Source organism: Pongo pygmaeus, chromosome 6 (genome assembly GCF_028885625.2).
Source record: "Pongo pygmaeus isolate AG05252 chromosome 6, NHGRI_mPonPyg2-v2.0_pri, whole genome shotgun sequence".
Lineage (NCBI taxonomy): Eukaryota > Metazoa > Chordata > Mammalia > Primates > Hominidae > Pongo > Pongo pygmaeus.
The window spans coordinates 155,843,112-155,856,287 of NC_072379.2; the positions used below are offsets into that span (position 1 = coordinate 155,843,112).

The following is a 13,176-nucleotide window of genomic DNA, read 5'->3' on the forward strand; positions in this document are numbered from 1 at the left end:
TCAAACTAACTTTGGGATGCTACAGACGGCCCCTGCAGCATCCAAAAGACAGAGAAACAGGATTATTTGCTACGTTGTTTATAAGCTAGTAAAATCCTAGAGTATCATGCCTTCAAGATTCATGAAAAGGATGGAAAGGACCCTGACAAGCACTCTTGAATGCCAAGTTTCTGATATCTTTAGGATCATATCGTTTAGACTGGGTATGAATTACCAGCACTCTAATGAACACACTGACTGGTTTATGAAACTGATAATCCAATTAGGATAAAAATTAATTGAATACAAAGGAACTACTCTGCCAGATTTTCAAGCTAAGTCAGCCAGTACTGAAATTGTTTTGATATGTAGTTTAGATGAACTCCATGATCCAAGTCAAATTTACCTATAATAACCCATCTAATAAACAGTGCTATGCATGTGAATTGGAGAAACAAAACTGATATTTAAGAAGATATAAATCTTCCATTTTGCAGCTATCACTGAAGCAGCAATGGCCAAAATGAAGTTCAATCCCTTTGCGACTTCCGACAGAAACAAGAACCACAAAAGGCATTTCAATGCACCTTCCCACATTTACAGGAAGATTATGTCTTCCCCTCTTTCCAAAGAGCTGAGACAGAAGTACAACGTGTGATCCATGCCCATGAGAAAGGATGATAAAGTTCAGGTTGTACGAGGACACTATAAAGGTCAGCAAATTGGCAGAGTAGTCCAGGTTTACAGGAAGAAATATGTCCTCTACACTGAACGGATGCAGTGGGAAAAGGCTAATGGCACAACTGTCCATGTAGGCATTCACCCCAGCACGGTGGTAATCACTAGGCTAAAACTGGACACAGACCGCAAAAAGATTCTTGAACAGAAAGCCAAACCTCGCCAAGTAGGAAAAGGGCAAATACAAGGAAGAAACAATTGAGAAGATGCAGGAATAAAGTAATCTTATATACAAGCTTTAAAACTTGAAATGAAAAACAAAAAGAAGATAAAAATCTAATGTTAAGGATGGACTCATGGAGGCTGGACAGATGCCTGGTCCTTCCTGAATCCTTAAAGCTTCCATTACTAAAATCTCTACACTCCAAGGCCCATCATGGAAGAGATAAGATGATCCAAATAGAATATTGGCATGTTCTAAATTGCTAAAATATTTTATGCCCAATGTTTAGTTTGTCAAATCTACAATCCTGGGAAGGCAATCAAAACTTCATGTACATTTCTGCTACATTACAGGCCACTGAAACATTTTTAGAGATATTTCATTCCATTGCCATTTTCAATGCATGTTTTCTGATAGTATAGAAGCTTTTCCATTCAAAAAGTCTCGTGCTGTAACAGTAGATAAAAGGTTATTAGGAAACATGTTTCTCTCATGGGACATACCTGGAAAGACTGTTAGTGATAGAGGTACTTGTTTCACCAGACAAGTTGTAAAACAGTGAGATAAGGTATCATCTTTAGGCAAAGCTAACTGAATTGACTGGATTTCCTTGGTCTCAAGTACTGCGGATTGATGACAGATCCACTTCCACGTGGAAAACATAAGTTGATCCCTTATGCAATAGTCACTGAAGGCCTATGCTCCTAATAATAAAACCTCACACATCTTCTCCCCCTATGCTCCTAATAATAAAACCTCACACATCTTCTCCCCCTAAGCTCTGATATGACTAAGTGCTGCAAGGCTTTAATGCATTATGCCCAAGTCTATTTTCACTAGGTAAAGAAAGCTTTCCATGGTCCACTGAGGACAATCAAACCCTACATGATCTAAAGCCTAGAAACTGAGTCTTCTGGAAACATCATCAGGGAAAGACTGCCCCTGCCACTTACACTGCAGCAAAACTTCAGGACCTTGAGCCTTGGGTTTACAATCTCACAGCTGAAATGGGCCCCTCCAGACTCTTCAATCTATACACTTGTTGGAGACCTTAAGGTAAAGCTAACCAGGAAAGTTTCTCCTGAAAAGCAGACAGCATCCTAGATGCGGACAGCTTCCCCAAGATCATGGATCAATACTTTTCTGCTATCATGAGACTCTTCTCTCTCAATAGTTCCTTTGCTTGTGCCTCTATGAATAGAACTGCAGAAGGGGTCTCTCCTGCGTACTTGTGGGGTATACTTGCATTTGTGGAGAATTTCAGTCAACATTAAACATGAACAACCTTATTGTACATCAATTTTAACAAATACAGCATACAAATGGCAAACAGGGGAAACTGTTGCAAGGAGAGGGAGCTCTATGTATTATTTGTTCAATTTATCTGTAAAATTTATTAAGAAATCTATTAATTAAAAAAATTATCTGGATGTGATCAGGAAACATCCTGTCTCTTGATATATTGAACATATTAGAGCATCAACTGATTCAATTTTTAGAGACATTCAGCTTTAGCCAAAGTGGTTGAAACCAGCACATATATTTATTTCCCAGGTTATTTTAGAGTTTCTACTAATAACCTGACATTTATGCTTTTACAAACCTGTCAAAACTTTCAATTAAGGCAGAAAAATCACAAATGTCTGAAAGGAGTCCACATTCCCCAAACGCCTTTGACACAGTCAGTATGCCTAATTGCTTTTGGCGACATTTTTAAAGTGTCTGGTATCTGGTGATCACAGTGTAGACAGCACGAATATCTTCATCATGTCAGATATTAAGGCATAGTAGGACATTATTCTTTACCAAAGTGATACATTACTTCTAAGTATATTGAATTCAACAACAAAGAATGAATTTGCTCCATGTTTTAATTCAGAAAACAGTTTTTAAAGGCTCATTTGTTATACCCATGACTTTAAATTATAGAGTAAGAATGAAAACAAGATTTCTCCTCTCTTCTCCAGTGTCGGAAATGTTTTCATCAGTGTTTCTCTACTACTATTTTAATGTTGACAGGAATGATGTAATCATGATATGTCTGCCACAGGTATTTTTTTTAAATGCATTTTGTCAGAGGAGTGGAAACAACTCATCCTAAGCCCTTTTTCATTATTAAAGACAAAACAAAACTATAATATAATCTCTAGGAAAAAAAAAAACACTTCAGTAAGTTCCCACAAGTATACCTGAGTCTTTACAGCAACTGCTGCTACAAAACACTAGGAGAGATTGGCAAATTTCCAAACAATTGCTGGATGTCACATACTGCATAACATAGGCAATGACTTAGAATTATTTGAAAAAATAATCTGGGTGGAAGCAAGTGTGTTAGTTTGTTCTCATGCTGCTAATAAAGACGTACCCGGGACTGCATAATTTATAAAGGAAAGAGGTTTAATTGACTCACAGTTCCACACGGCTGGGAGGCCTCAAAATCATGGTGGAACAGGAAGCAAGACAGGTCTTATATGGCAGCAGGCAAGACAGAGCTTGCGCAGGGCCACTCCAATGTATAAAACCATCAGATCTTGTGAGACTTATTCACTACCACAATAATAGTATGGGGGAAACTATCCCTATGATTCAATTCTCTCCACCTGGCCCTGCCCTTGACACATGGGGATTAATTACTACAATTCAAGGTGAGATTTGTGTGGGGACACAGCCAAACCACATCAGCAAGTTAGGAATAGAAATTGATAATAAATATACAAGTGTGAGTAGAAAGTCAAAGGTAATACAGAAGATTAAGACAAATAAATGGAAGGAGATGGTTTTGGTGAAGGTTAAAACTGAGAACTAAATTAAAGATGAACCCCATGCCACCAATTTCTGCTCCTTAGGTTTGTTTTAGATGTCAAGGACTGTGTTAAGAGAGACAAGAGTCAAATAGGCACTGAGTAGGCTTTGAGAATATTTTGTACATAACAAATGAGAAATGTGAGAGCATTAAGATGTTAAAATGTGAGGAAGATATTGAACTGAGAACCATTCTGACCCTGCCTAGGCTTTCATTAGTGCAGTGTTTAGAGACCAGGCAGGTGGGCAAATTCAAATACCTTGGGTGTAACACATTAAGAATCCATACGCCGGGCACGGTGGTTCACGCCTGTAATCCCAGCACTTTGGGAGGTGGAGGCAGGCGGATCACCTGTCAGAAGTTCAAGACCAGCCTGGCCAACATAGCAAAACCCCGACTCTACTAAAAAATACAAAAATTAGCTAAGCGTGGTGACAGGCACCTGTAATCCCAGCTATTCGGGAGGCTAAGACAGGAGAATTACTTGATACTGGGAAGCAGAAGTTGCAGTGAGCCGAGATGGCACCACTGCATTCCAGCCTGGGCAACAGAGACTCCGTCTCAAAAAATAAAAATAAAAAATAAAAAATAAAAATACAGGGCCAGCACTAGTATCCAATATCATGTCTCTAGTGTCATCATGAAAAAAACCCCATCTTCCACAAGATGGACTCCAACTGCCTACTCTAGTATTTGAACACTTTCTCTGAATTGCCTTCTACACAAGTAAAATATAAGATTTTCCCTTCATATCAATGTCTTCCACTAAATAGTCCACTACTGCCATCCATCTTGGGCTGCTCTTCCTTGGATAAGCACAGGTATCATCAGGTATCATCGCTCTTTTTGTGATAATGTTTATACAACAGATCTCTTATAGTACCACCCGCAGCTTTCTTCTTAAGCATAGCGGAGTACAGAAGTGCATCTTAATCAGCCAAGTAAACTGGTGCCCTTCTCCTCGTGACTAAGCACCTCATCATCCTTAACATCATGCACCTCTAATTTTCTCTTCCGTCTCCACTATTTCTAGGACATTCAATTAGTGGTTATGAAATTCTAAAATAATCATGTGGGTGCTTACACAAATGGCACTGAACAGCACCATGGAGAATGTACTCAATAGCAGTTTTCTGAAGATGCAAACATGCTTTGTATACATGCAGTTTCTTAGGCCCAGCTCAAAAGAAAAGAAAAACTTTTTTAAAACAAAAGGCATAACTTTAAAATATAAATCATTGATAACATGGTTTTGGGGACAAGACAGGTTGACTATATTTTTAATCAACCCTATCCAAGAATGTTGCATTCTGATCATCTAACTCATTTCAACAGAACACACTATCTTGAAGAAGAATGAATGTATTATTCTTCAAATATCAACTCTGTTAGCTTTGTTTTTGTCAAGAATTAGAAAGCAGTAAGGTTAAATTTTCAGTCAAGCCTATACTTAACACAAATCGATTGCACATTTCAAAATAGCTAGGATAATTTGAATGTTCCTAGGGTAAATATTAGATAAATATTTAAGGGGATGGCTATCCCAATTACCCTAATTTGATTTTATGAATTTATCAAATTATCACATGTACTCCAAAAACATGTTCATCTAATAGGTATCAATAAAAAATAAATTTAAAAATAAAAAATTTAAAATATTCTTTGTGGCTAACTGAAGAATGAGCAATTTATTTTGAATAGAAAACATGCAGACAGAAAAACTGTCATGAAAATTTAAACATGTGAACACAGGGTAGGAATATTAAAACGGTAATTTTTCTTAGAACTTTAAAGCTCAAGAAAAATACCTTAAAACCAATATAAAGAATAGCAGACACTGTACTAAGCAGTTCACCCACAATATCATGTTTTAATCTCACCACAGCCATAAGGCGGTAATAGCATGCCTAGATATCATTCCAATTCTTCCTGTTGCAAGTAACAGAAAACCGGACCCCACCTGGCTGAAGCCAGTAAGAGAAAAGACTAACAGGAGGGCCAGCCTCAGGACTCAAATACGTCACCAGGACATGGGTTGCTTCCCAGTCTCAGCTCTGCCAGTTCCTGTAGAATCCTCCTTCCAAGGTTCACAAGGCGGCTACCTAGCTTCAGGCCCTCACCTCATGATGACAAGACAGCAATACAGCCGCCATTTCATCTCTGTTGCTGTTTCTACGTTCAGTTAGAATTAAATAAAATTTCCAGTAGCGCCCACAAAAATACTGAGTCCACATGGTTGGCCTAGCTAGATATATCGCCAGCCCTGATTAAGTCACTGTGGTCAGGGGCCTGGATTTTCTGGTTCGCTTAGGCTAATCATACGTCCCATCCCAGGACTGAAGAAGTGCCAGGGCTGTTGCTGGAGAGTGGCTAATGTCCCCTTTACAAATAAGGAGCTCATGGTTTAGGAAGATGAGCTTGCCAAAAATCAGACACTTGTAAAATAAGTCAAAATTTGAACTTAAGTCTACTTATCTGAGCCTAAAGTCTTACAACCATTTATGGCTGTTATCCTAACACCTACGTCGCGGAATGGAAGAGTCCTAAGACTGCAAAGACCCTTCCTTTTCTTCTAGATCCAGTCTAAGTTGGTAATTTCTTTAGACCCTGCTTTCAGGGAAGTTTAAAAAAAATTACTTGCATTTGTATGTTTTCTTTGTACTTTCGGCCAAATTTCTTCTAATTAAAGTACAACATAAGTTGAACCAACACAATAAAGTAATTGTCATATTAAGAAAAGATAAAACAAACTTCTACTCATTTCTGCTTCTGGGCATGGAGTGTGAGGGACCAGACTTAAGTTCTTAAACAACTACAAAATCAGACCAAAAAATACAATGGTTTCCAGGCACTGGACGACAGGCAGTACAGGGCTGTGATCCTTAAGAGAAGGGAAGCAGCGAGCCAGAGTATCCAGGCCACAACCCAAATGCAGGCCAAGAGAGTAACAGCAGACGATACAGAGGGAGGGTTCCAGAGGCCAAGACGCAATCCGAGGGGAAGCCCTTCCGTGGAGAGCTGGAGTCCTGGGGTGGCCTTCTCGAGTCTTCCCGAGCAGGTCTGTGCAGCGAGGAAACATCCGAGGCTGCAGTGAGCCACGCGGAGGAGGAAGAACAGCCCGAGCTCACCGGGGCGGGGAAGAGTTCCACCTCGCGACAGCACCTGGGAGGAAAACTGCAGTATTTGGGGCGTCCAGTAAAGCACCGGAAGGCTCTGCTCAGGAGTGTGAACGACACCGCCCGCTGCAAGCCTGGAAAGGAACGCGTTGCCTCAAGTCACTCCGATGTGTCAGACACGCGGCTCAGTCACCTAGGGAGCAGGAAGAGGCCAGCGGGCCACGCAGGGCTCACCGGGGCCTGCATCCAAACGCAAACGGCCAGGCCCACGAAGCAGGAAACACAACCCGCAACGGGAAGCAAAGGGATCCACAGAGAAGGGCCAGGAGTCACGGACGACGACAGGCAGTTGGCGCCCGCGCTTCCGCGAGCCAAGACGCCTGAGCGGCGCGGGGGGATGGGGGATCCCCCAGAAAACTGCCCTCGACTAACAGCGCAGCGAAGGGGGCGGTGCGCTCGAGACCCCGGAACGGGAACGACCACAGCCACGCAGGGAAACAACCGGGGCCCAGGCCCAGGTGGGCGGGCGGCTGAGGAGCGTGGCTGCGCCCACAAAGCCGCTGGGGCTGCGGACTACAGAAAAGCTGGCGCGGGGCTCGGCCCTCACTACACGAGGCCTGGGCGGCTACACGCCCCCGTGCTTCAGCCCGCGGCTCCTGAACACCCCGCCAGGCGATCCCCAAAAGCTCCCGCAGCGCGAGCCTCGACGGGAACGCACCTGCGTCTCGACGCTGACGCCTTGCGCGGGGCGGGGGCCGGTGGGCATGCGCAGTGTGGTGCGGACGGGGTGTGGTTGGCAAGCATGCGCAATGTGGGCCAGGCGGGGCTGGCGAGCATGCGCAGTATGGGGCGGGGCGGGACGGGGCTGGTGAGCAAGCGCGCGGGGAGCGAGCGCGGAGGCGGGCGTTGCTACGGCAACGGCGGGCGGCCAGGGAGTTGCCTGAGAGAAAGGGGGCAGAAGTCCCTGGGTTCCGGTGTTCCCGGCGGAGTCGAGGCACGGAGAGGCTTCGGGTCGGGGGCGGAAAGAAGGGCGGCCCGCCAAGCCGGCAGGGTCCATGGATTCGGGGTGAGGGCCGTCCGCGGCCTCGCTTTCGCCTCCTCCGAGCCGGGCCGGCGATGGTCGCAGCTGTGAGGCGAGGTCGGGTCCCGTAGCGGCGCGCAGCCTCCTCGGGGAACTCGGGGTCCTGGTTGGTTTCCACAGCTCCTCCTATCTGAGGGGTACGAATTTACGGCGGCCTAAAGCCTTAGAACAGTGATCCCACGTCGGTAATTTTAGAACGCGGTAGGACCGGCTGCCATCAGGGGCCCCAGGTGCAGGGTGGTGTCAACTTTCAGGGGAATTGGAGCCTCGTCACCGCGCGCTTCCTGCATGAGTAGAATCTCAGAAAACGGTCAGCGGGGTTCAGAAGGCAGGAGATAACACCAAGACCCTACATAGAATTGCATCTTTACGTCGTAGGCTTGGTCTCGTGTATTTTTATTGAGCGAGTTTAATTAGCTGGGGTCACTCGCTTTGGCACCCCAGTGGTCGTTTTGGCCACCAAGCTCTGCCTCTTGAGCGTTTAATACTGGGATTTACAAAGCAACGTGTTCCTGTTAATCTTAGCTTTCAATACTGGGCAAGGGTTACGTTTCTAACCCTGCCAGTCCCACAGGCTCATTATATATTGAAGGACTCACCTGGTATTTATTTGGTTTTCTCATTTATAAAGTGGAGTTGGAGTTAGGTACTTGAAGCGTTTTCAATACCTTTAAATTCTAAATTTTAAACTCTAAAACTTAATGATACCGTAGGACTTTAAAAGACTACAGGTTTTAAAAGCTCTTACCTTGATATTAATGACAGTGGCCTACCGTGTAGAAACTTGAGATTAAATTGCAGACTGCAGATATGACCGGACCATTTTTAGTGCGATGCAGACTGTATCTTCTGCAGGTTATAGGCATTTTGGAAGCAGGAACTGAGAAAATTCTGGCAGTGATCTTTCAGTATTTTAAATTCCACCATTTCTCCAAGTTCAGTTGTGTTGATGAGATATGGTGTGGAACTTCTTTCAAACATCTCTTGATGCCAGAATTGAACGGGAACAGAAAAGGGTTGTTGTAAGAACCATCATCAAAGCCTCCACAGGACATGAGCAGCGACTGACGTTTTTACTTCTCACCCTGGATATCTCAGAGATTTGGTTCCTCTGTGCTTTTCTCTCTCTCCACTCACGCCTTAGTGAGTTTGTTCTTTCGGTTGGAGTAATTTAATACAAGTGTTAGTCCTTAGAAATATATTTTGGATTAATTTCTTTCTATTTTTAGAGTTAGGCCCTCAATGCAGTAAGTCCTCACTTAACATCATCCATAGGTTCTTAGAAACTGGAGCTTTAAGCCATACAGTGTACAAGGAAACCAGTTTCACCATAGGTTAATTGATATAAATAAGAGGAGAGTTCCCACAGCACATTCCTGGTCACAAAAACATCACCAAACTTCTAAATAAAGACCAAAGCACTTCTAATATGAAACACTGAAGTACGTAAGAGCTCTACATACATTTAAGAAAGATCATTACCCAATTTTTGGTGAATCCATGAATGACCGGGTTGTGGAGGGGCTGCGTTAAGTCAAAGATAATGTTGGCCAAGCCAAAGCTCCGAAGCACCTCCCCCTACCATGCAGTTTCAAAACAAACAAGATCCAATTCTCAGCCCGCTGGGCCTTTCCTACTGCATCGGGTATTGTCCTGCATCTCTGCGTGAATACCGTATGCTTTACGAATTTTTATTTGACAATAATTTGTATCCTTTCATTTTCCAACCTGCTTATTCCAGTTCAGGGTGGCAGGGGGCTGAGCCCATCCAGGCAGCTCAGGACCAAGGCGGGCAACAGTCCTGGAGAGGACGGCATCCCATGGCAGGACACACTCACACTCACTCAGACGGGGACGCGCCAGTGAGCCTCACGTGCACAGCTTTGGGATGTGGGAGGAACCCCGGGTACCTGGAGGAAACCCACAGCACATGGGGAGGACGTGCAGACTCCACACAGACAGTGGCCCCTGCTGGGGATCAATTTTTTTTCTCATCAACGTTATAAGGAAACAACATTAGAAGAAATATGTTCAAGGGCCTTCTTTGCCAGTTCCTAGATTACTTGAATAACTTTCTATTTCTCCTCATCACAGTATATTTTGAATACATCTGTCTTCATAAAATACACCATGTCCAAAATCTAAAAGGGCCAATTCCAAATTATTCCACCAGCTTTGAAGGGAATTGAAGCAAGAATAACAAGAGTAAGTTCTGTGTGAAAAGACCTACTTTCGATACTTCAAAGGTTGTCTCATTAATCCTTGCGGCAACCCTGCAAAGCCAGCATTATTATACCTGCTTTATAGATGAGGAGCCCAGGGCTCAGCTGTGTTCAGTATCTTGCGCAGCAAAGTGGTAGAGTTCAATTGGAACTCAAGTTGGTCTGTCCCCATATTCTGTACTTCTGTGTTCTGGACAGACTGAAGTTAGCCAGTGTTCCTCTTGTGTTCCAGTTTCTTCATTGTTCCCTTTCTCCCCAAAATAAGCATATCATGCTGATTTCCAGCCTGCGAGTTCTTTCCTCCTACCTGTAGTGTGCCATGTTCATTTCCCTCTGTGTATCTTTCAAATGCCAGTTTAACTGGTTTTTCCTTTACAAGTCTCCAGTGTTAGCCTGAAATTTTGTAGTACTTATGTATCATGTTATATTTAGCAATGGATTAATTCATAGTAATTAACCATTTGTATTAATGTGTCCTCAGGAGCTCAGGGGTGAACTATTTGAGGACAGGGATGAGTCGAAGCATAACTGACTTGAGTTCACCCCCTTCCTCCAGAACCAGAATGTGTAGCTTAGTGCCACCCTGTAGCAGGCGTTCCTGCTGCTTCATGATCTGTTAGACTCTTACAGAGCATCCTCACAAACTTCATGGGTTTTTCTGTGCACTGTAACTTTGACTTTCTGTTGACCATGTCTTTGCAGCAGAATAGAAGGAAGGTGATAGGATGTGATGATAGAATTTGTGATGGCCAAGCAACAACTTTTCCTAATTCGGCATGTTAAAAAATAAGGTACACTATTCTTTTCTTAAACATACACGTTATTTGACTCATGAAATGTATTTTAATTCAGCCATTTGAGAGTTTAAAAAATAGTTTGCAAACCCTGCTTAAACTAGGAATTATCAGCAGGAATGGGCGATGCCAAGTGTCACATGGGGCAGTGGACAGGCCAATGGAAAAACAATCTCTGGTGATATTTACTGCAAGCATCTCTTAGCTGTTTGGTGATTTTTATTCTACACAGGAAATTATTAAGTTTTCACAAAAAGGCATAAGCTGAAATGGCAAGATCTCCTACGTAGCTGCCTGGAGTCTCAGTTAATTAGACGGAAGCAGCGTGGGTTTGTTTAGGCACAGGTTTATAGGTCATAATGAATTTATTCATATTATAATTAAGGCTTTCGTAATTAAATGAAAAGATATATATTCCTGTATTGTTAACATAAATGCTGAGACAAGGGTCTGCTCCTACTTAGGTAACAATGAGTCAAGCATTCCTTACTATTTGATTCGGTCGTATGTGCCATCAAGGTTGAGTATTGAAGCCTCAGTTCTCTTCTAAATAATATATTACATAATATTCCTCTAAATACGACTTTTTTCCTACTTTTTAGGGTCACTCATCTAAGAAAGATAACTTGGCAGTCAATGCAGTTGCTTTACAAGATCACATTTTACATGATCTTCAACTTCGAAATCTTTCAGTTGCAGATCATTCTAAGACACAAGTACAAAAGAAAGAGAACAAATCTCTAAAAAGAGATACAAAGGCAATAATAGATACTGGACTTAAAAAAACTACACAGTGCCCCAAACTAGAAGATTCAGAAAAAGAATATGTTCTTGATCCCAAACCACCACCATTGACTTTGGGTAAGCTGATGTAGTCATTCATCTTTTGGCTTCTTAGGGCTAAAAAAATCTATTGAGATTAATAGTATAATTTTTTATGTTACAGAAATAACTTATTTATAATTATACAGAGAGGTATGTATGTATTGAAGGTATGTATGTATTGAAGTTTAAAAATGGTAGGGGACCGTTAAAGCAAGAAGGTAAAGATAGTAATGGTAAGTAGAATAAGTAAAAATGGGATAACAAAAGAAATATCGATTGATTCACGTTGATAAAAATAAATAATTGAGTAAATAAATGATGGAAAAGAAAAATCCCTTATAGTAGAATGAATATAACTCATAAGGATAGTAGACGGGGATAGAAAATCACCTTTGGCAAACACCACAGTAATGATCATCATTACTGAAATTAGGAATGAGAAAAATTTACGCACAGACACAGAATATTGAGGTAGTTTCTCCAGAGATGCAAGTACATGGCAGGGAGAAAAACGGTAACTTCACAGTTGCTTCAGCTGTACAGTCGTAACGCTTGGCAAGCAGCACCTGAACCAAGTAATCCTACTTAGGTCAGCAGTAATGCACGGGCCAGTATCACGTGTGTCCTGCTGAAAGGTGCAACATCACTTCTGTGGCATTCTTACCAAAATGTATATCTGAATTTAATCATGAGGAAACCTCAGACCAATCCAAGTGAAAGACATTCCACACAGTTCCTGGCTAGTACTCTTCAAAAGTGTCAAGTCAACAGAAACAAATGAAGACCTAGCAACTGTTCCAGATTACAGGAGACTCAGGGGACATAGCTGCAAGTGCAGTCTGTGATCCTGGATCAGATCCTAGTTCAGAAAAAAGACATCAGTGTGACAGAGAACCAGATCTGCAGAAGGCATGTAGGCTAATTGATAAGAGTATAGCAACATTAATTTTGTGGTTTTGATCTTTGTACTAGGGTTATATAAAAGGTTAACATTTGGGGTTAAGAACATATGATAATATTTTCTTTTTACAAGTGTGAATATTTATTTAGAATAAGACCAAAACTTGCAACAAATTAGGAATTTCAAAAAAACATGAAATATATCCCAAACAAAAATAAATAAAAATAGCATAATATTTTGTATTAGCTTCCTGAAATATCTCTATAATACTTTTTCCATCTCTTTTGATTGCTAGATACTCTTTGATCATATTTTCATGTGACAATAATTCTGTAATGTCATTCTCTATAGAAATAAGTCAGCCTTACCTCCGTCATCGCTGATTGAAATTCTTTATGATAGGTGGGATGCATATAGCATGCAACTTCACACACATTCTTACTGTGTATAGTATTGCTACAAGTTTGTGCTTGTAAATAAAGGCATGCAAATCAATTCCATTTCTTCTAATTAATAAGGGAGATGTATTATACACTTATAATTGTAAATGCTGT

At 41.9% G+C, this 13,176-nt stretch overlaps 1 protein-coding gene and 2 pseudogenes across 19 annotated transcripts in view; 2 read left to right on the plus strand and 1 right to left on the minus strand.

The window, feature by feature from the left end:
• The first annotated feature begins 502 nt into the window (after nt 1–502).
• Nucleotides 503–935, plus strand: LOC129040417 (large ribosomal subunit protein uL24-like; annotated as a pseudogene).
• Nucleotides 936–5,344: 4,409 nt separating this feature from the next.
• On the minus strand, nt 5,345–7,727 carry LOC129040416 (putative transmembrane protein RNF32-DT; annotated as a pseudogene).
• RNF32 (ring finger protein 32) overlaps nt 7,173–13,176 on the plus strand; it is a 37,717-nt gene continuing 31,713 nt past the window's right edge. For 2 of the 19 annotated variants that reach the window (XM_063668047.1, XM_054494916.1), the window contains exons 1-4: nt 7,255–7,557; nt 9,975–10,085; nt 10,805–10,893; nt 11,499–11,757. In XM_063668047.1, the coding sequence (XP_063524117.1) occupies nt 10,879–10,893; nt 11,499–11,757 (274 nt within the window). In that variant the 5' untranslated portion in view covers nt 7,255–7,557; nt 9,975–10,085; nt 10,805–10,878. Of the gene's footprint in view, nt 7,576–7,726; nt 8,018–8,075; nt 8,483–9,974; nt 10,086–10,801; nt 10,894–11,498; nt 11,758–13,176 lie in introns of those variants that run through there. The other 17 variants (XM_054494899.2, XM_054494915.2, XM_054494909.2 and 14 more) reach the window with 15 other exon arrangements.